Source organism: Mercenaria mercenaria, chromosome 12, assembly GCF_021730395.1.
Source record: "Mercenaria mercenaria strain notata chromosome 12, MADL_Memer_1, whole genome shotgun sequence".
NCBI classification, from domain to species: Eukaryota; Metazoa; Mollusca; class Bivalvia; order Venerida; family Veneridae; genus Mercenaria; species Mercenaria mercenaria.
In genome coordinates this window covers 20145075-20169197 of record NC_069372.1, presented here as the reverse complement: position 1 = coordinate 20169197, position 24123 = coordinate 20145075, and the positions used below count along the sequence as shown (strand labels likewise).

General features: G+C 35.3%; 2 protein-coding genes across 2 annotated transcripts; one reads left to right on the top strand and one right to left on the bottom strand.

Annotated features, from left to right (window-relative positions):
• Positions 1-5: 5 nt before the first annotated feature.
• On the bottom strand, positions 6-9579 carry LOC128547258 (uncharacterized). Its single transcript, XM_053519370.1, has 6 exons — positions 9437-9579; positions 5590-5677; positions 5257-5402; positions 3632-3705; positions 2460-2583; positions 6-611 (listed from the first exon to the last, which is right to left on the bottom strand). The coding sequence occupies exons 2-6, from the start codon at positions 5655-5657 to the stop codon at positions 7-9; spliced, it is 1017 nt and encodes a 338-aa protein (XP_053375345.1). The 5' UTR covers positions 5658-5677; positions 9437-9579; the 3' UTR covers position 6.
• A 3854-nt stretch (positions 9580-13433) lies between these two features.
• LOC128547255 (uncharacterized) lies at positions 13434-23915 on the top strand. The gene is made up of 5 exons (XM_053519365.1): positions 13434-13557; positions 14615-15136; positions 15598-15666; positions 19655-19766; positions 20091-23915. The coding sequence occupies exons 3-5, from the start codon at positions 15598-15600 to the stop codon at positions 22982-22984; spliced, it is 3075 nt and encodes a 1024-aa protein (XP_053375340.1). The 5' UTR covers positions 13434-13557; positions 14615-15136; the 3' UTR covers positions 22985-23915.
• The last annotated feature ends 208 nt before the right edge of the window (positions 23916-24123 follow it).

Genomic DNA, 24123 nt, shown 5'->3' with positions numbered 1-24123 from the left:
AGACAGTTATACTTTATCTTTTTCTTGGTCAACTCCACTCGAAAATGTTTTAAAATCTTCACTCGAAATAGAAGGAAGTTGTGTTGTGTTGACAACCTGTTGTTGCACATTCGAGGACACAGATCTGCCATCAGTAGGCTTTTGAGATGCTGTAGGAGTGTTTAAGATCTGCCTCTGCGTAGGCTCTTGAGATGTTGCTGGAAACTGAGTTTGCAACGATGAAAATATATGGTCTTCTGCGATTGATGAAACGGCCTGATTGTTCTGTGTGTTCGCTAATGCGGTACGTTCAACTCTTTCACTCAATTTCTCAGTATCAACTGAACGTGCAACTGCAGCTATTCTATCAAAAAAGTCCTTGTTTTCATCTTCCACTAATTTCAATCGTCCCCCTTTCATTTTTCTACATTTAAACCTTCTGATTTCTATGCCATTTGTAGATATAACACCTTCACAGTTTGTACCTATCAAGCGCCGTGTTAATGATGTTTTGCCTTGGGAGAAGTTTCCAATAATATTTACCCGTATACTGCTTTCTCTCTCCATTCCAGTTCTAATGGCCTTTTTATAAAGGTACATTTTGAGAGGGTCATAGTTGAATTCATCCGGAGCTAAATATGGTAATCATAAAATAGAAAAAAAAAATGATTACGTCACAAAACCAGGCTGAAGCCAGATAAGCATATAATATGTCTGCATATAGATGTGTTATAACAACTGTGTACACATACATCTATTGCAAACATCTTTGCCACCAACCAACTTTAACTTAATTACACGAGAAAACTTTATATATCTTATACAAAAATAATGAAATTGTCATTCATCTATTCAGAGCACAAACATTAAGTGAGTAAGTATGACGCCTTAATATTTTCCTACCCTGTGGGTTCATGGAGTTTTTATTCAATGTTTATTTCATTACCTCTCATTACCTCTCATAAACGGGTTCAATCTACCCATTCTGCTATTAATTTGCTTAGTTACGTTCTAGTTACGTTGAAATCCCAGTCTATGACCCTTATTACCTCCCCTGCCGTTCCGTCCACAGAGTTTGTTTGTTTGTACGTAAGCTTATTTATAGACGTCACCGGTAACCAATACTGGCGACTCCTCCAGAAGACTGTTAGTAATGTAAGTCGTAAGATAGTGCAAGATACAGGAGACGCTCCAATTCAAGAAGCTTCCCTGGTTATTTAATGTGCCATGTATAAAGTAACCGTATACGGGACTTTTATCCAAATGTTAGTAATTTTTATTTGGAGGAGCGGGGGCTCGAACTCACGACACCTGCTTTCGTACTCAGACAGTGTTACCATTGGACCACTGCGTCCGCTCTATCCACAGAATGGGGCCTCCGTGGCCGAGTGGTTAAGGTCGCTGACTTCAAATCACTTGCCCTCATCGATGTGGGTTCGAGCCTCACTCGGGGCGTTGAATTCTTCATGTGAGGAAGCCATCCAGCTGGCTTACGGAAGGTCGGTGGTTCTACCCAGGTGCCCGCTCGTGATGAAATAATGCACGGAGGGGCACCTGGTGTCTTCCTCCACCATTAAAAGCTGGAAAGTCGCCATATGACCTATCATGTGTCGGTGCGACGTTAAATCAAAAAAAAAAAAAAAAAAACTATCCACAGAATAACAAGCAACGGCTATTAAAAATTGCCGTAACTGATTATTCAGTGTTTCAGACTGATTGCACAATGATGATTTAGTGGCGAACAAGGAAATATTTCTGAATGGCGAATTTATTCGTGCAATTAACATTGCCTATTGAATACTTAAAAAGATGCACCAGTTATGAAGATCAGTTATGAAAATAGTTTGCCTTCTATGAAATATGTAGGAGTTTAGTTCTCTTTACAAACGTTTAACAGACATTCTCATCTAAATACATCAAGAATATTGTATTTTTCTTGCAATAAGTGCATATGTACAAAGTTGTTGAAACGCACCTGTGTACATATAAATACAAATATTCCCATGTGAAAATACAGGTTTCTGAAGGTTGCTGAGGTGGTTTGCTTAGGTCACAAGTAACATATCCGACATACAGTAGCTTTGTACTTCCTTTTGACAAACTGGCCTAGTTTTTTTTATATCAGGTTATCTAGTTTCATACTTGGCCAATACATATCACGACAAACATTCTGACCATGTATTGTGTAGATCGAAAAGAAATATGATAAACTTACAACTTTTTTCTATGATTTGATCTTCTTTGGGTCAGGTTAGGTGAATTAACTTCAAACATAAAGAAAAACATTCTTACCACGTTTCATTAAATAAGGTGTTTTTATCATTTGACCTACTGACACACTTTTGTGATATTTATATAAAAGACAACTGTATTTGGCATATCCATCAATATCGTACATTTGAAAGAAAATATTTTGTCAAAAGGCAATCACAAAAAGACATTAACAAAGTTTTACCTAAAGACAATACAGAAATACTTGCCTTTAGGGCTTTTGGACATTTCGGGTGATCTCATTTCTGGCATAACCGGCAAATGACTCTGTTGCTGTTGTTGTTGATGATGTTGTTGCTTCTTTCTTTGAGCTATGTTCTTCTTAGCCCGCACCTAAATTTATTTAATCTTATTTATTCTAAATATTTTTATTATACTGAAAAGAAATGTCTTTAAATTTATGTTGAGTATCCTCGGTTTCTTTTTTTCTAGTATTCATTAAGCACAGAAGGTGCTTTGGTAAAGTTCTGTACTCAACACTGTGTCAAACGTAAGGTACTGCAGAGACTATGGAAAAGTTCACTCAACACAGTGCCAAACATAAGACACTATGGATATTATGGTACAGTTCTGTTCTCAACACTGTGCAAAAACATAAGACACTGTGGAGATTGAGGCGTAGTTCTGCTCTCAGCACTGTTCCAAACATAAGACAATGGAGATCATGATATAGTTCTGCTCTCACCAAACATAATACGCTGCGGAGATTATGGTATAGTTCCCAACACAGAGACAAGCATTATACGCAGTGGGGATTATGTTATAGCTCTGCTTTCAGAACTGTGCCAAACATAAGGCACTGTGGAAATTAAGATATAATTCTGCTCTCAACACTGTGCCAAACATAAGACAATGTAGATATTATGATATAATTCAGCTCTCAACACTGTGTCAATCATAAGACACTGTGGAGATTATGGTATAGTTCTGTTCTCAACACTGCAAAACGTAAGACACGGTGGAGATGATGGTTCTGTTCTCAACTCTGTGCCAAACATAAGACACTAGGAAGAGTATGGTACAGTTCTGCTCTCAATACTGTGCCAAATGTAAGACACTATGGAGACAATGGTAAAGTTCTTCTCTCAGCACTGTTCCAAACGTAAAGCAATCTAAAATCTAAAAAGCCTAAATACTGATTCCAGTAAGCTTGAAATATTTTTCTTAAAAAACATTTATTTAGATAATTTTTAACAACTCGTAAGAATCGAACGAACAATAAACTTCTTCGCAGGCGACATAGCTAAGGTAAGAATGAAGTAATGTAAACATGTTTGTATCTCTATATACTTTGAATAACATACAAACAAAACCCCGGGAAATTGATGGAATATGTAATGATCTTTTGATACGTAAACACTTTAAGACAAAAAGCAAATACCAGGTAAGGAAGTTTTTCATGAGTTGTCAATTTCCGCCAGATCTTGGCAATCTGTTTGAATCGCTCAGAGTAGTCTGCAAGTAAAGACAATGCAAAGCAGAATGGGTAGTAGCAACGGTATATTGTAGCATCCCTGAAGATTAAAGATCTATTAGTCTTTCACCATGAATTATGTGCTCTAAGTACTAAGCATAAAATGTAACTAAGCAAAATAATAGCAGACTCAATTTGACTGAGTCGTCTGATTCCAGGTTGTTCTGCACGCTTGAAACAAATATTGTTCAACAAAGTTGACTGAGTCGTCTGATTCCAGAGGTTGTTCTGCACGTTTGAAACAAATATTGTTCAACAAAGTAGAACTTAATTAAACTATTTTTTTGCAAGCATTACTGTATCCGAAAGAAATTTATTTCTGTGCTTGGTTGTTTTAGCCAGGTTTGAAAATATTGATCCTCCAGACCATTTTCTAAATGTCTCCTATGGAGTAATTCCACTTTCTGGATATTTAATGAAACATTTTATAGTGCAGATTTACCTATTTTCACTCATATGGCCTAATACAATGTATAAGTCCGTGTACTTAATGTTTCACAATTCGCATCATGGTATCAATTGGATAAATTACATTACTACTATTGTTATGTTAGTATTTTAAATTATTTCTCATAGAAACTTATCTGTTATCAGACTTAACCTTAAGAAAGACAGTAGCGCTGACTGTTTAATACTAAATACACGGAATATAACAGATTCCTGGCAACATTTTTGCTAGCCGAACAGCGGCTACCAGGCATTATTTCAGATTTTCCGGATAAACAACGTGACGCTGTCACTTCCGGTTAATCAAAGGTGCAGGACTACATTAATGTGCAACTCTTCTAACGCTCCATAGCACAAGTTTAAGCGGAACTCTATTATACAGAAAAATGAAAGAAACAAGAAAGTATAGCAACATTGCAACGTGGCTACTTTAACGCCCACCACACGGCAATGTAAGCCTGCTATTTTTAGTAAATAAATCAATATAAAAATCCTCTGAAAACATTTAATGCAACCAATGAAAATAAAAGCATACTCGGTTTAACGCGGCTGCTCATTACTGGTTTTAAAATGTGCAATACCTCTTTCGCCCACTAGCATTGGCCTAAACGGAATTCTATCATACAGAAAAGTGTTTGTTTGTTTTGGGTTTAACGCCGTTTTTCCAACAGTATTTTAGTTATGTAACGGCGGCCATTTAACCTAACCAGTGTTCCTGGATTCTGACTTGTACAAATTAGTTCTCCACAAGCAATTGCCAACTTCCCCACATGAATCAGAGGTGGATAACGAATGATTTTTCAGACTCAATGTCTTTTATCAAATTATCACGAGGAAACATATGCCCCGCCCGGCGGTCGAACTCACGACCCCACGATCCGTAGATCTACGCTCTCCCTACCGAGCTAAGCGAGCGGGTTATACAGAAAATTGAATGAAGTTCATGATATTTAAGTTAGCTAGACCTAGCTAGTCAAAAATCTCAAAATTCTGTAAATTCAACTCATTATATTTAAATCTCAAATTTCTTAAAATCCGCCTGCTTAAGTTTTAGGTAAGGGTATTACTATTCTTTTACAAAATACCTGGAAATTGACTTTTGAGCTCTGGATGCTGCAGATTACAATAAAGTACTGCAGACACAGTAGCATTGTCGCCGAGATCCTCATCGAACCTCCATTGTTGCATGTTATTTCTGTGAATGTCCTTTGCTGCAGTGTTGTCTTGTCCCCTGCAATAAAATCACATACATAAGTCGGACAGCGGTAGTTTAACTCCAAAGGGAACTTGTTTTGCGTTTGTGTTTTATTCACTCATAGAAAATATCGCTCAAATACTATTTGTAAAAAATACTCTTTCGGAAAACCATTATCAAACCAATCCCTATATTTTGCTCTCAGATATTCAGATGTACTTACGGAAAGTTATGTGGGGAAAATCCATCTGATGGTATCTTTTGTGTACTTTGTCCATGAGAAGATGCCATAGGTAACCTGAGTCCTGGAACTTCATAAATAAACACTTTTAATAACCTTTCTTGGAAACTTTTTCCCACTGTATTAACTTGAAAATACCCCGTTGTATGATCAACTGTATCTGTATTATATCACGTAATGTTGAATAATAATAAAACAATCATCATTTTCAGTTCGTGATGTTGCACATGCTAAATAATAAAAAAAACTAATCTCCATTTCAGTTCTTGTAATATTTAATACCTTTCTTATCAAGTCAAAAGATGTTCAGAAGGGCCAGTAATGTACAGAATGATGTAAATCTAAATTCTACCCAAAGCAAATGCATTTCTACAAAACCAAGCACTTATCAGCTTACTGTAAATACAGAACAAGTAACTGCAAAGTTCAAGTTTCCATAATCTGACAAGGAACATTTAGAATAAATTCAAAACCAGAGAATACAAACTGTGTAGCCACTTACACCATTTCAAAAGACTCTCTTGTCACAGAATCAAATTGCCACCTTCCTCCGGCATTGCTTCCTAATCATAGGAAATATTTTTGTTCAAACAGTAGAAGCTTTTTTCCTAGGTAAACCACCGACTATTCTCATTTCTCAAAGCAAGCAACCAGATGCACAAATGAAATTACTTTTTCTATTTCAGCCATCATGAAATAGTCTATATTTTTGAATGTACATAACAAAAATAATGATTTAATTACACGAAAAACAAAACCCTCTTTCAAATATGACTCGACGCTTTATTTAAAATATCTTGTTAAAACATAAGACATAAAACATTCTGTATTCTATACAAAGTCACATAGATGAAAAAACTTAGAAAAATAATTTCATCTGGCCTCATAAGAAAAGTGGGCAATGATAGTCATACATAACTCATCTGACTGTCAAAATTAAAATAGGTAAGTTTCGTAGAGAGTAAACTAAGAAACATTTTCTTTTGAAATTCATGTTCGTGATAATGTTTTTGAGCTTTTTCATAGAGTGATAAAGGAGAAAATAACACAGTGTGAAACCCTGTGCCCCAATTTTAATAACGACCTATCAAACAGTTCAACAGAATAATTTGTTCAATTGCATTCCTATTTTAGATAAAGCGGCCCCTAAAAGGAAGCAAGTGTCCACATTTGGACAAAATAGGGAGAAGACCTTCTGATAATGGTACACACAAAGTCTGATAAAGATCCACCAAGCAGTTCATGAAATGAGCTCTTTTAAAGGTATTTCTACTTTTAGTTCTAGCGGTCCCTAAACGGTAGGTAGTCGGTTGCATAAATGTAGATAGTTTGAGAGCGGACCTTATAATGATGCTAAAGACCAAGTTTCACATGAAATCCATCAAGCAGATAATGAGCCAAAGTGTTTAAAACTCTTCTTTTTTCCAGCTCTTACGGCGCCTCAAAGGAGCCTGTACTTATTTGAAGCGTTTTAGAATGATGCTATAAACTAAGTTAGATTCATGAATCGGTTTATAGGAACAAGGCATTTAAAGGTATTTCATTTTTTAGTTCTAACGACCCCTAAAGGGGCCAAGCACCCCAATTTTAATGCAACCTATAGAGGACCTTAAAAGAATGCTACAAGCAAAGTCTGATAAAGATTCATCTAGCAGTCTTGGAGAAAACGTTGTTTAAAAGTACTTTTAATTTTAGCTCAAACAGATCCTTAAAAGGACTAAGGGCCTCAATCTGGACAAATGTTTGGGAGGACCTTCCACTGATGCTAAAGACCAAGTTTGATGAGAAGTTCATGAAAAGTAGTCCTTATAAGGTTTTCTATTTTTAGTACTAGTGACGCTAAAGGGGTCGAGCTCTCTCATTTTAACACATTTTGGAGAGAACCTTAATTATAATAATAATGTGATGAAGATCCTCCGAGCAGTTCATAAAAAGAAGTTTTTAAATATATTCCTATTTTTAACTGCAACGGTCCCTAAACTTTGCAACGGTCCCTAAACTATGTGATCAAGCGACCTAAAACTCGGACAGATCTTTTTTAAGTTTGCACATACGTTTAGGTAAAAGTGAACATTTCTCTTTGTGGCCATTTATTTTAAGAAATCGAAAATTTGTAACAATCTTGGTCGAGGGAAAACAAAAGACATATTTCTGTGAAATCTGCTTGAAATGTGACCATTGGGTTACGACAAAATTATCTCTTTCTGTTGCAATTGAAACAAGAGTCCTGTTTGGAATGAGTTGTTTTGTTGGGTTGTTTTTTTTAACACTTTTGGTAGAGGACCATCTAAAAAACTTACGAGTACATGCTAAGTTTCATCAGCTTCATCATTTGGTTTCATGAGATGTCGCTTCGAGAAATATGTGGACATACGAACGGATGGATGACAAACGGTGGTTATATTTAGCCTATATATGAGCTAAAACTGAGTAATCATTTTCAAAGCAGGAGAGAGTATCAAGCTTTAAGAAAGAGACCACTTGAACAAAAAGATTATTTGAAATGGCATTCCACGAGTTGCATCGTACAAAGCATATAATCACCTTTCATGAATAGACCCGATGTCAGTATGAATTTATGCCTATGAATATAGGCCTAGGATCATATTCCATGACTGACTAGAAAACAAGTGTTTTATTAAACATATGACCCTATGATCTTCATATTCAAATTCACCAATAGTTATACTTGTCAGTTTATACAAAAAGCCGACGGTGATGATCAAGGACGACATAAGCCTTACTCATTTGGCTTATCCATGTTTCCGGTATCCCGACCTACCCTAAACTTTTGGCCCGACCCTAAATGTTTTTATGGCCTTGGAAAATATTTTTATTCAACTTTTTAACAAAAACTTGCAAAACTGCACTTTTTATGCTTTAAACTTGGTCAGTGATGTTAGAACTCAACTTACTCACTGAAGCTCTAAAGGCATAAGCCCTAGCTTAATTGTATTCAGTTTTTGACACAAAAATAATTTCCGAAAAGTCTCATTTAATAAAATAAAAAACTCCAAAAAAAAAATTTCAGACCTACCTATCCTAATTTTTTTAGCATGTTACCGGAAACAAATAATTTTTAGGCCTTCTTTGAATATCTGATACAGTAGCCTTTCACATATTAGGAAAACAAAGATATTCAAAAATTAAAAAAAATCATAAAAATACAGGCTAGACTAACTTCCTCTAACGGATTAAATATTAATATTCATTTAGAAACTTCAAATGAATTAGATATAACGCATAATTTTATATCAAATACTTTAAATCTTCGGAAATATGTTTTGTGAACAAGTGTGAAGGAATATCTACCCTGACACCGGTTTAAATCGATAACAATAACTTTCAGAAACAATTAAAAAACAAAATATAGACCTATATTCAAAAATAGATCTGCTTAAATGTCAACATAAATTCATTATCAGAGATGTTATCATAAAATAATACTTCGTAGAAAGGCCTATCCAACGAATTTCAATGGTGATTTCCGATAGGTTTGGACATGACGGGACAGCTAGTCAAATGTTATCAAGTTGTCCCTAATCGTACTAATATTTAGACTAATGACAACATTACTTTGTAGATTTTTTTTTCAAAACTAGACGAGCTAAAATAGTTGATAAGTAGATCACAACCGTACATCTTATGATCTACTTTTCACTTTGGAAACAGAAAGTAGTTACTTTCGATTTCGCATTAACCTAGTAATATAGATCTAGATCTAGATATAAAAATACAGTCAGTATAGAAATGTAATAAGCAATTTAATCAATTAAAAAATAATAAGTTGATTGACTAAAAAACAACAACAAATGGTATCTAACCATACCTAATATTATTTTGGGGTGACTTTACATCCCTGTCATTGGAAAACCCATTTTGGCTGTGACTAAAAACAGATCTGCTGCGCCTGTGATACACTACAGACTCCGGTATATACCGGATTCAAGCAATTGACGAAAAAGTATCTTAAATGTATATATTTTGTAAACATGGTGATGTTAACCATAACCTCTAGTCAGTACATTATACATATTATACACTAAATGCGTGCGGACATTCAAAACAAAAAAAATGCGTATTTTTGCCGTGCGCTCCAATTGATAATCACTTCCTGGCATGCGCAGAACAGCTGCACCAGATCTGTAATGATAAATCGAAAAACCAATTACGAGAAGTTGAGTTTAGTATGAGGATCGTTATAGTTTTTTACGGAGTATACAACTGTACTTGCTCGTATACGTATATTAAAACATTCAGTATGCAACTTGGTCTGCTTTGTATGATATAACATTCCGAAGACATACAAATATTGTTAACGATATGAAAACCATTGTGTCGACAGGTACAGGTTAAAGGTTATCCTTCATTTTACCAATAGATCTGCAAGGACGTTTTCGGATTTGTTTACTTAACTGTTAGACAATTGAATCAATATATTTGGTATGAGTTCAAAGGTTTTAATGTCAGAATATTTAAGATTTTGACCAAATGCTGACATCAATTGCAGCTACCGGCTTGTACACTGCCATGAAGTATCAATGCTTGATCCCTCAAATTTCTTGAAACTGTATTCCCTGGAAATATTGCATATCAGGTCGTCATTTCCGGTATCGAGCCTACACTGGATCGATATGTAATAAAACGACATGTGGTCTATATCAGTTTTCTGCTGTTGACCTATATAGTGGTAAACTGTAGCCTGGGATTCAGGCGTTGATACTTAAGTTTTGCTTTTTCATAACATACGCGCAAATTCATATGTAAGAGCAAGTCGCTGTTACTGGCCGTTTAGTTTCTGGTAGTATCAAGTGTCGATTTGCCGAATAGAAGCACTTGAAAAATCGACAGACTGGAACCCAGGCTAAGTAAATTAATATAGGTCAGATATTGTTTATATCATGGTTGTTCAAATGTTAATGTCACTGATATTGCTTCAACTTGATGGCCCGATATTAAAATCTAGTGTTCGTTCGGTTTTGAAAACTATATTTGTTTTGGTCTATTATTATATCACATGATAATTACTAATACTTTCTAAATACTTTATATAACTTATTAAACGTTCAAACGTTATTTATCACTAACTAACAACAAAAGTACAGTTCTCTCAAATATAGATTTAATTTGTGAAATATACTATCTTTCTTCCTTTTATGTTATTATACTATTAGTCAAATTATTTTATACTGGCCTTGTTATTTGTCCGGGGATAATCAATGCCGCCAGAGGACAGATGATAAGGCCAATATGAAATCACTTGATTAATGTTGATATTGTAATTCAACTCCATATTGGCCCTTTAAATTCAGCCAGTCAAAATGCTTGAATCCTGTACTGGCCCTTTTTTCCTCAAACTCGCTCTTATTCTTTTCATATTGATTCTGAGACCCTCAAATGGTTTGACTGAGTTTGGTATTGTCTTAAATGTAATTGATTACATTCTATTACTATTATTTTTTTATTGACATAAATTACGATTAAATACAAACCACATTAATGACAAGTAAACGATTATGACCGATTACAATTACATGAATGCAATTACTGAAATAATAAATAAGCATATATAATTTAATAAACTAATGTATATTGTTACGCTTCACGTAGGTTTACAAATTAATTCTACATTGAACTTGAAGAGAATTTATTGCAAAATGATTAATAAAACTCATTTATTTAAATATCTAACGTCATCTGATATATTCCGTATTGCAAACAGGAAATTCTCATTTGTATAAATAACTTTATCGCACCAAGCCCAAATATATTTGTGATAAAGTCTAGTCTGTGATAAATACATAGTTCCTTGTTGTGATAGAACATCTTCCATTTCTTGTCTAATCAACTTTCATTCCTATGTTAGAGTGTGAATTATATGTTTAATACGTCTCTTAAAATGCTCATAGTGATTGTTGTTGTTGTGTCACTTTAATTTTTTACTTATGTACATTTTTGTACGACAATATAAAGAGTAATGCAGGACGGAAGAACTTTGAGAAGAATAACTATTACTATGTATATAAATTGCCTTCCATCAAGGGGGTTAATAAAATATTAGCATACCTGTGATTTGCTCTTTGCCGGTTAAATAGTTTATACCCATCTATAAGTCGTACAAAAGGCCCAATTCTATTGTTCAATTTCTTAATTACGTTTTAACAAGGACAAACTGGTCTCAAATATATTGCAATAATTGAAAAGTATATTGTCATTATAATACGTGATTAACTGCTTTTTGAAATCCACATGAGTACTTAATAGGTAGAATTTCATGGTTTAATATTGTTTCAGTGTATACTAATTTATTTTAGCTGCTTCAAGCTCATTTGAACCACTGCCAGGGAAACAGACATTTATTAACAATTAAGGGTATGTTTATCTGAACCATTATACACTTTAAGTGTTATTTCATTTCGTTTCACCTGTCTGACACCACTGTTTTTTCCGGATGATACACAGATACTAAAGACATTAAAGAAGTATCGGCCTATATTTTGTTAAATACTTCATGCAGCGATGGGTTCTACATCAGAACTAAAATATTATGTTATTGTTCTTCTCTTGAGAAGGAACACTTAGATTCGGTAAGTCACACTTGACTGAGCAACTGATCTCGAAAGCTGCTGTCATTACAAGCTGGCTAATCAAACTCCGTGACCTTAGCAATAACCTCTGACATTAGAATTATTCTTCCCTAATTGAGGCGACTCTCTGGCTGAACGCGCTCTGCGGATTACACATTACTAAACCCGAGGATGGAAAAGTGATGTTGTTGAAACAGGTAAACATCTCATTTGTCACAAAGGTTAAAAATATGTCGTTACCTTCGAATGCATGTTTAACATGTGATAATAAACCCCATTGCGACCCTCTCATTGTGTGCAATTAACAAATTCACGAATCGAATGCCCGGATGTCACATTCACGAGATTTAGAGCAGGTACTGCAAAATTACAGCCGTGAATAACTTGATCAATGACCACTAAGTTTGTTGTGTGCGAGGTCATAACCTGTTAGCGCATCAAATCACTTGCACCTTAGGATCCCACCATATATCTAGCACAAAAATGACTTACCAGCTTTGAAGGGGTGAAGAAGTGAGGCAAAAAGTAACTGATTAAAATCAAACACTTCCGTGAAATATCCATTTTACATGTTACAAAATGTAGTTAAAAAACAAGTTCCGGAAAATGTCCACTATTCACTTTTAATGTCCCCTACTGTCATAGTCTGCTATCATCTCTATAAACTTCTCAAAACACTTTACCAGTATCACATGGACATTTTTGGACTGAGTTTAAATCGGGTCAATGTGTACAGCCAGTGTTTCTTAATTGCCGTATTTACTCAACTGAAAGTGGTAACGGATTTACTTTGTTGTTGGATTTAACAATTTATGTTAGCGTTCATACTGTGGATGATACGGAATGTCAATAGGGTAGAATGGTCTTGTCATTGCGTCCTATCCTAGGGTTCCACATAATTAAAACAGACATTGCAACCACAATTTTACAAGATGATCATTATATATTTATATAGATGTGCCCTAGAAGGAACTTTTGCCATGCTTTAACTTGTAATACGCATGAAACATATAAAATACTTCTACAAAGTGCACAATCTTTCGGCTTTTAACCTACACTAGTACAATATTTCCAACCTAGGATGTCATGTATAAAATAGTTTGAAGGCTTTCTCTTATTTATCGCCACAATGATATGCAAATATCATGTAAAATGAACGCTTTCAGTTCGCGTGATCACGAGTATATTGTAAGCCGCAAAATATTACATAATCCGCATTATGTAATTCAGTTACCGGTACAATTATTGCGCATGTGTCAACATCGATTTTTACTTAATAATATAACAATGTCACATAGTCATAATTAAAAGCGTATTCCTTGATATCGATGTGATATTCGGATAGGAATACCATATATTATCGGTATAATTTATAAACCATGTAAAACTTGGTTGTACTTTTCACAGTATAACATGTTTTAACCAACGCTTATCGTTTATCCAGCATTTAAAACCGAAAGTAGGAACCATGGCAATGGAAATTTCCAACTTTCGATTTAAAAGTTGATTTTATTTGTCACTTTGTATATATTCTGTAGGTGTATTTCTTTAACTTTCTCTTTTGTTTGCGCCGTCATTATGTACTACTTATACCCTAAACAGTAATTGATCAATATAGTGTGTTCGGGTAGTCCGAACAAATTTTCAGAAAATGAAAATGAAACTCAAGGGCGTATCCAAAGGGGGTGTACCTGAAATCTGACTGGCATACATTTTTATGGCCTGAAATTGAGATCAATCATTCAACAGGTGAAATTTTCGGGTCATTTCGCTCGTAGAACATGATATCATTATAGTATTAATAACTGCTACCGAGGAGGAAAGAGTCTGAAATCGAACTTTCATTTCATGAACAAATTTTTAAAAATGACATTGTATCAAATATTTAGGCCCCTTGTTTGTAAAATATACGTCCGCTTGATTTACTTAGGGTTTTTCTGTGAACGAATTTTACGTGGGAGCGTGCCTCCGAAACCCACCAGAAATTCCGCGCACATTCAAAACAAAACTACTTGAAACTAATACTTGCAAATTTGCAGATATCTGATCTATGAAGCAAAACCTTCTGCATGCTTAGCTATGTGGCTGCATGACCAAATGTTTACTAATCTGGGCCTACATCAATGAAAGTAATTGTCTATAACAAACTTTGAAAATGGGTCTATAGTCAAAAGTTTCAAAATCCCTAGATGCGTATTGGCCTTTATATTTTTCGACATAAAGACCTACAATTTGCTTAACGTATACATATGATATAAAGCATGGGAAAAATGTATTTCAATGGCCAGTAATGAAAACTGTGAGTCAAAACAAAATGAGCAAATTTTTTGTCGTTTACACTGGACAGTTCTAAATTCAACCTTCCTTGGACTTTGTAATAGTATTGGTTAAACATTCCAGTCGTAATGTTTTTTCTTCAGATTGTAACAAAAAGATAAAAAATGGCTTTTGGAGGAGTACCTGGCGGAGTACCAGGATTAGTTCCTGGAGGAGCTCCTGTTGTAGTACCAGGAGGAGCATCTGGCGGAGCACTTGGAGGGGTAGCTGGCGGAGCACCTGTTGATCCGGAGAAGAAAGAGGCATACTATCTCCGTCTTCATTTACTCATTGTAAAAGAAGGGACAGCTATTTTAAAGGCGAGATTTGATCATTCTGTGCCACCGCCACAACTCCATGCTAAGCTGCAACAGTGTATGAAAACATTCAACTATGCAAAGAAAAACAACCTTCTCAGCAAAACACAGTGGATTAATCTGTTTCCGCAGTATAACCCGCCTTCTTCAGATACATTTGATGTATCACTTTTAGTTTATCTTCTGAGGAACATATGTGGACTCAAGTCAAAATCGAATTGATGGGGTGAAAATGACAACAGTAAAATACCGGATAAGGTGGTTGATGAGGAGGCCGACATTGCTCGTTTAAGGAACTTGAGAAATCAGGTATGTACAACTTATGAACACGTAAAATGATCAATACAGCATTCTGTGTACAATTAAAGACATTTCATGGTCGATTAATTGTTTGAAAACTGAGTAAATGCTTAGATATTGTTTTCAGTCGTTTTGAATGGCTTCATTTTTTATTATTTACCAGATTTTTATAGCGCTCTTTTCCTCTATAAAATAAACGTTCAAAATTTTAGTCAAAATTGCCTTGCTTTGCTTCATGTTAAGTCAAATTCTCATTTCTATGTTAATTTTATTACTTACTGTGTAAGCTTCTTTGCAAAGTAATTAACTCATTCACTCTCAAATTTTACCATTGCTGTCGTTTTCCATGTAGAGTCTACAGCATAGAATGTATCTAGATGTACAGCAAACAGTCTTATCGTACAGTACACATTAATAACCCGGCTCAAAAGTAAACTTAATTATGAATGTCACATTATCTAATTGTCCAGATGCAGCATAAGCAGGTTGCTTCACTTGAGCAGGTGGAATTTGAGACAATGTGGGATTTGGCGGAAAAGGTATGCTTGTTAACAAGTTAAATTGAGTTTCTAATCTTTTCTGTGTATTTAGCGGGTATGCAATTATGCTAAAGCTTGAAACATAAGTGCCTTATCGGAATAAGTAAATACACAAATTGACACTGTATTCAAAAGGTGCTGTATATACCTTTCGACAAGATAAACTAAAGTTTCAAAGGCAAAGTTGTCACATTTTAAGTAATATTTCAGTCAGGTAAAAGACCATTCAGTTTCATGAAAATGATGTGACACCGAATAGATGGCTGGATACATTTGTTGTCACTTTACTAACAAAGTTTATGTAACTTTATCCAAAGTATAAGGTGAAAAGAATGTTTCCTCGCCTTAGCGCATTGAAATGAAAAGGCAGCACGACCTTTATTTGCACTGAGGTGACAATTTATTTGATATAAATTAGAAAAAGGGAATGGTTTTATTAAGTGTACATTACAGATAATGTAGGCTATTAAATACCTAAAGTAATTTCAAGAAATTATATAATTGAGCCGTATCATGAGAAAACCAACATAGTGCATTTGCGGCCAGCATGGATCCAGACCAGTCAGGTTCATGCTGTTCGCTAACGGTTTCTCTAACTGCAGTAGGCTTTGACAGCGAACAACATGGATCCTGACCAGTCTGTGCGGATGTGCAGGTTAGTCTGGATCAATGCTGGTCTCAAACGCACTATCCCAGATAGCAGACATGCGTTGGCCCAACGTTGGCCCAACGGCAGACTCTTCGTTGGCCCAACGAAGATTTTCATCGTTGGCCCAACGCCATTTTGCTAATTGGCGCAACGTTGGCCCAACGGTTGGTACATCGTTGGCCCAACGACTGGTATCCTACACCTATCGTTGGCCCTCCATTGGGCCAACAACTGGTATCCTACACTTATCGTTGGCCCTCCATTGGGCCAACAGCATTTTTTCGTCTATCATGGTTGGGCCAACTCTATTTCTTTGTTGACCAAAGATGGATGCCAACGCTATCCCAACGATAACGAAATTTAAAAAATACTAAAGCTAGCATTTTTAGTACATATTTTATTTTCAAATAGTTGTGATTTTGTTAACATTTAATAAAAAGAAGTCTAACATTTATTTGAAGTTTGTTTGCAATTTTCCTGAATAAATATAACAGAATATTTCATCACTACAACATGTCAAATATTGATTCCAGCCTTTTATAAGTCTAAATATTTTTCTTTTTTCAGTCACTGATTAAATCCTATTAACTCATTATATATCCAAGTTCTGTTTGATTGTTTTCTTTTCTCACTGAAGTTGCAGCTTTCTATTTTTTATATTTTATTTTCTTGTGCATCACAGTGTTAGGCACTCCATTATTACTCTCTTGAACAGCACCCTGTAAAAAACAAAAATCACAATGTTGATTAAACCATCCACGTCAAATTGATAAAATAACTAAAGAAATGCGCAGAAACAATGTTTGAAATTTATTTTTGTCTGTATTTAACCGAGAAAAATATGTTAGAATTAACGAGAATATGAGTTATTTTATTTACAGAATTTAATACTCAACACAAGTGCCATCCGCCAGCTTTAAATAAAAGTATTTAACGTATGTTCAAGTCACATGGATATTACATAAATACAGGATATAAAAAGAAATTCTCTATAAGATTCCACAACTTTATCAAAAAATATTCAAAAACTTTTACTTACACTTTATAGCTGGTAGACCGGGTTTTTGTTAAATCTAGATCTATCACATGTATAATAGTTTCCTTTACTTCACCTGTCTATGAAGCTAGAAATCTGGCCTAGAGAGTAAAATTAACCACATTTTCTGGGATTTCTTACATAACTCGGGTTAATGAGAGTTCATGTTCTGGAATATTCAACAGATTTATTGTAAACATTTTATGATTGTATAAATTAGATATTTGTTATAGAGTTAGTAGGATTTTTTTTTTCAATATTTTTTTCAAGGCAGTATATTTGAAATAGTTCAAAATATCATTACGGCTGCAGATAAGTTTTAAGTTTAATTAGCTCAAATTTAACTGATCACGAATTGGTGCAGAAAAGTGTTTAATTATTAATTAAATATTGCATGTTACACCTACACAACGTGTATACCCGTATGGGCTTGTGATAAAACTGTGACCTGTAAAATATATAATTATTATATATATTATTACTTCTGATGGGCCAACGTTGGGCCAACGATGTTTTCTCTGTATAAGTCTTTCCCTGAAAATCAATAGTGGGCCAATGCAGAGATATCTGTGACTGAAATTTAAAGTTTGTTCAACGTTGGCCCAACAGCTGTATTTACAATACTTATTAATCATTGTTGGGCCAACAGTGGCCCAACAACGATTATCCTTTGGCGGTTTTCCGTCGTTGGCCCAATTACTTCATGTTTACAGGGATGTTGGTTTTCTCATGGTGCGGCTCAGTTATATTATTTTTAGTTCAGTAGTTGTTAAATGTTCTAACGCTACACTGATATTTTCCATACAGCTTCAAAATCAAATATTACCGACAAGTTTCTTGGGTTTCTAGAATTGAAACACCTATATGAATTTACTTATTAAAAAGCCTCGTCTCGGTTTTGTTTGTTTGTTTTGGGTTTAACGCCGTTTTTCAACAGTATTTAAGTCATATAACGGCGGGCAGTTAACCTAACCAGTGTTCCTGGATTCTGTACCAGTACAAACCTGTTCTCCGCAAGTAACTGCCAACTTCCCCACATGAATCAGAGGTGGGGGACTAATGATTTCAGACACAATGTCGTTTATCAAATAGTCACGGAGAACATATACGCCATGCCCGAGGATCGAACTCACGACCCCGCGATCCGTAGACCGACGTACATAAGTCATAATTTAATACATCAAAGGAGCAAAACTCATTACTTTATCAGAACCTTATAACAAAAATAAAACGACATCTGCCTCGGTGTTTACTAGCAGTTTGTATTTTCTGATACATTTGTGTCGCAATATTACAAATGTCGAATCTTCATATCCTTTTATCTGTTTGACATAAGGACTACAAAACACTTGACACAGAACGTGTTTACACATATTGACATGAAGATAACCTAGTCTGATATTTATTTTTTTCATTTACCTAAGTGTCTCAGTGAGTTATGTTTGTTGTATGGTTGTTGATCATCAGATTTTCATGCAGGAATGCTTTTTTAAAGCTTCGTGTCGCCAGAGGTTTTGTGATAATAGAGCCGAATCAAATTACAAACCAGATATGTTACATACATGATGTATTATCATATTTGTGTGGAATAGCATTTTGTCTTTTTTCGAGAAAAATTATTCTTGCCTGATACTAAGCAAAATCATAACTTCACATACCTCAGTTTCGTCTTTTTTACGCGTAATATTAGCACCGGATGTCGCGCAACCCATTTTAAGCGTATTCCCAGCGGGAATTGGATTGCGCGTTCACCACCCGTGATCAGGGTTTTGTTTTATCAGCAGCATCTTAAGTGTGACAAATTCCGATATTTTATTGCCAGAGGTTTCAATACCTGCAAAAAATAAAGCGCTGCTAAAAAATTAAAAAAGATATATCAAATATATAGTTTGCCCCTGAAAGCGAAGCTTTTTCTAACAATTTTGAGTATCTAAAAGATAATTACAACATTTCAAGTACTTATCATTTCATAATGCAACAAATAAATTGTTTTCTGTTATTTTCTAAACGATAAGATACAAAACTTCACTCGTACTTTACAGCAAAAACATAATTTTTATAACAATCTAAGTGAAAGTTAGAAAATATCTCGGACAAAACCACCTTTACCTACCACATTAAATACCTAGCTGTTCAAGTGGCGACGATCTATATCCAGAGAACGTTATTGCGTTGATAGATCATCATAGATCCTCATTTGTTAATATGAAACATGTAACTGCAAAACAGAAAACAATTTACATGTACTTGTTTTAATATATAAAACGACTAGTAAAACTTTTCATTTCATTCCAATATTTTAGGTAATGCTTCGACTTGCTACGAAATGCAATATACCTGACCAGAAGCAGAAAATTGATGATATAAAAGACAGACAACTGGATTTAGTTACAGAAGAAATGAGGAGTATAAGAGGTGAGACAAGGAATTAATTTGATAAAGACTGTTGGAAGCTACTACCAAAAATCACTGCAATCATCACAGAGAATACATGTACTTCATTATTGTCATGCGCAGGCCACAGGTGTAATTTTTTCTTACTGGCTGCGAAAATCTACATTACTTCTGTTTATATTTTACAAATGTTTTCAGTTACGACTATATATGTATCTTCTATTGAATTTTGAAAATTATCATTGTTTCTATATAATTAGGAAATGTCTTTTGGTTTTCATTCTAATTAAACGCAGAACTGGTAATTGATAATCACTATCAGCTTTTTGGTCGATGTTCTTTCAGCAAACACAGAACTGTTTTTCCAAGACTATCAAGACGATGACCGATATGTAGAAACTGCTGCTTATCAGAAAGCGAAGACAGTTCTTGAGGAGAAACAAATTGTCATACTCACCGGTCACCCAGGCGAAGGCAAAACAACCATGGCTGCTAGACTTGCGCTACACATGAGTCAGTCTCGAAACTGCCTGAAGCTGGTCACACCATCTGACTGGCGTAAGATTGATCTGTCTTTGAGACTGTTTGATACAGTTATAATAGATGACATATTTGGTGCAGGTGCGCTTGATCAAAAGTTGGTAGGTGATTGGAGACAATACCTAACTGATATAGAAAGAGCAGCAAAGAAAAAGGCCGTGAGGGTAATTATAACATCCAGACATTACATATTTGAGGAATCTAAGGAGGAACTGGGTTCTTTGCCAATGTTCAAAGATGAAAATGAAACCGTTCTTCTGCTTACATCCTCCGAACTTACACACGATGAGAAAACTAACATTCTTAAAATGCAAGCAGAGAAAAATGAGAAACAGCTTGAAGACTGCACTATATTTGAATGTGTTGAAGCTTCAAGGGGGCCGACAGAAGACATTAACGATTTTTTGTTTGGCTTCCCCGAATGTGCATCTATGTTTGTCAGAAATGAAAACATGTTGCGGAAAGGAGCAGCCTTTTTCAAGAAACCTGCATCACACTACAAGAAATATTTAGAAGATTTATACAGAGGAAAAGAGAAGGATAAATTTTTGGCACTTGTTGCTGTATGGGCCAAAGAAAATAAACGATTATCGCGGGATGAACTACGGACAAGGAAAACTGCTTCAGACCATATCAAACGAATAGCAGAAATATTCGACCACGATCTTGATAAAGAATTTCTCGAGACAATGCGACTATCACTTGATACCCATGTTGGAGGATATCTAGTTTTCAGTGAAGCGACAGGAGAATATGCATTCAGTCACAATGTCATTGGGGACATGGTCGGACTGGTCATCGGGAAGAAGAAGCCAGAGGAAACCGTGGAAATTTGTCCTAGAGATTTTCTGATGGAGTATATTTCCATTTGTGAAGCCGCGCGAGATGACTTTAAAGTAAGCTTAAAGGAGAGACAGTTTCATTGCTTAGTAGAAAAATGCAGTAATATGCTTTTACGTAAAAACTGCAATATCGTTGCAGAAACTCCAACAGTAGATGAATTTCAAACGCTACAAAGAACGGGACAAAGAAACAATGACATCAAAATAATAAACACGATAGATTTTGGTATCATTAAACATAAGGCGTTTAGCTCAGAAATGTTTGTGAAGGTGTTCATTGACTACATTGTTGACGAGGACCTCGTAAATGAGGTTTTTTCTGTTCCGGTGATGAGAATGAAGGGGTATTTCCTTGATTACGGGATATCAATGAAACAGCTTGATATGTGTCTGATGGGGTATGCATGGTACAGTGGAGCAATTGTATTTGCGAAGGAAGTCATCACTAGAGAGATTGTTGGAGAGGAAAATGTCGACCATTCAGTCCCATTACTTCTAGCCGCACACTCGAAACAGAAAGAGTCAGTTGAATTCCTACTGAGCCATGGGGCAAAGGTGACTGGAGATGCTATTTACATTGCAATGCATAAGAGCATAGAGCTTCTGAATATGTTCTTACAACACCCCGGAACTGACGTTAATGACAGAGGAAATGCGATTAATGGAAACTTTCCGTTGATTGTAGCCGCGCGAAAAGGGCTGACTGAAGCTGTTATATGCATGCTTACCTCGGGCGCTGACACTGGAGTACAAAACACTGCTAAAATGACGGCTCTACATAAGGCAATATTGTACAAACACGAAGATGTCATTGAAATGTTAGTTGAGGCTGGTGCTCCACTCAATATCAAAGGAGGAAAGTTCAAAAGAACACCACTGCACTTAGCAGTGGATTTAGAGAATATGGAACTGGTAAAGCTTTTACTTAGGAAGCATGCTTCACTGACTGTAAAAGATCATAGAGGGCATTATCCAATACACATTGCTGCTATTAGAGGTAACGTTGAAATACTTCGTGAGCTATACGCTGCTGACCGTACACAGGACAAACTACGTATTTCATCATATGGTACAAAATCTGTCATCAAAGGCATGTCCTTGTTCCATGTTGCAGTCTGGAAGAAAAATGAAGAGCTCCTAAATGCATTGATTGATCTAAGAGCGGATCCAAATGTTCAAGATTTCTATGGTCAGACACCTTTGTTCTTCGCAATAATGAAGAAGCAAGAAGACTGCATTAGAAAACTGTTAGAGTATGAAAGAACTAATAAGAGAAAACCGCAAAAGCAAGGTTTTACCCCTCTCCATGCAGCAATTCATAAAAATCTAGATGAAATTGCAAAACAGTTGGCAAGGTACTCTGATGTAAATGCAAGGGATAAGTATGGAAAAACCCCGCTCCATGCTGCATGTGAGAAGGCCAAGCTTGAGCTAATACGAACTCTTCTCGTACAATATGGAGCAGACCCAAGAATAATCACAAAGAGAGGGGATACAGTTTACCATATTCTAAGAAGAAGCAAGAAAAAACTGTCTGAAAATGAAGTTGATAATTCACAACAGGCTGAGCAGTTGATAAGTGAATTTGATCCAGAATTCGCTAAACAGCTGCCAAACTTGAGGAATAAAGCTGGTGTAGTTATTAAAGTGAGAACAACACGACAACCGCCTGACAGTATCAGAACACTGCTGAATATCATTGCTCGGGCTGCGCCTATAGACTACGATTTCGGAGGAGAGGACTTTGAATCAGTTCACGATGACTATGATGATGGTGACATGTACGATGACAATGATTTCCTGCAAGATATGTATGAAGATTACGATGATGGGTACGAACCTGATGACTTTTACTAAAATGGTTTAATCGCAACAGGAAATCGAAAAGCAGTGTTTTTTTTTTTTTTTTTTTTTTTTGTTTTTTTTTTTTTTTTTTTTTTTCTTTTTTTCTTTCTTTGTTTTTTTGTTGTTTTTTTATTTTTTGTTATATTGACTTTAAATTGAGTTGTGTATTTAATTAAATGATTTTGAGTTTAATGTCAATATGAACACGAAGAAAAGAGCAAATTGACAGACGATGATATATTTATTTAGCTCACCATTATACGATTTTCTAGTTCTGGCAAACTGAGCCAACCACTGATAATTGTACGAAAATCAGTGAAAGTGTGACAATTTATGCAAAACGATCAATGTCAATGTTTATTTCTGTGGCATCTTGTTTAGTAAGTTCTCAGCGAATGTTTTTCTTGACTTTGACTTTTTACCTGTTTACATTTGATTTTTTATCACTTGTTTCAAATGTATTATAACGACGGATGTATTGTGTAATTTATGTTTGCTATGTTGCATTGCGTATTTTCAAAACTACTTTAAGGTCCGCATGCTTAGCTCAGTAGGGAGAGCGCAGTTCTACGGATCGCGGGGTCGTGAGTTCGGTCCCCGGGCGGGGCGTATGTTCTCTGTTACGATTTGATAAAAGACATTGTGTCTTAAATCATTCGTCCTCCATCTCTATTCTATGTGGGGAAGTTGGCAACTACTAGAGGAGAACAGGTATGTACTGGTACAGCATCCAGGAACACTGGTAAGGTTAACTGCCCGCTGTTACATAACTAAAATACTGTTGAAAAACGGCGTTAAACCAAAAACAAACAAAGAAACAAAACTACTTTAAATAGCAAATGATTGATCAAAGCTTACGTATATTGTGCCTGTTTATATTTCACTTGTATGTATGCACGTATGTACGTATATTTCAGAAATAAATAAGTTTTACGCTAACTGATTTCTTCCTAAGATTCTGTTTTTGTGCAAATAACTACTACATATTATAAAAAAAAGTAGCAAAAGGATAAATCAATGCATGTAATATTCTAAGTCTACATGATGACTGATTTACAAGTTACGATAATGTAAAACAAATATAGAAACTCATCACGAAGTGAAAACGATATACAACAAACACAAGAGACCATGTGAAGTAATAACAATGT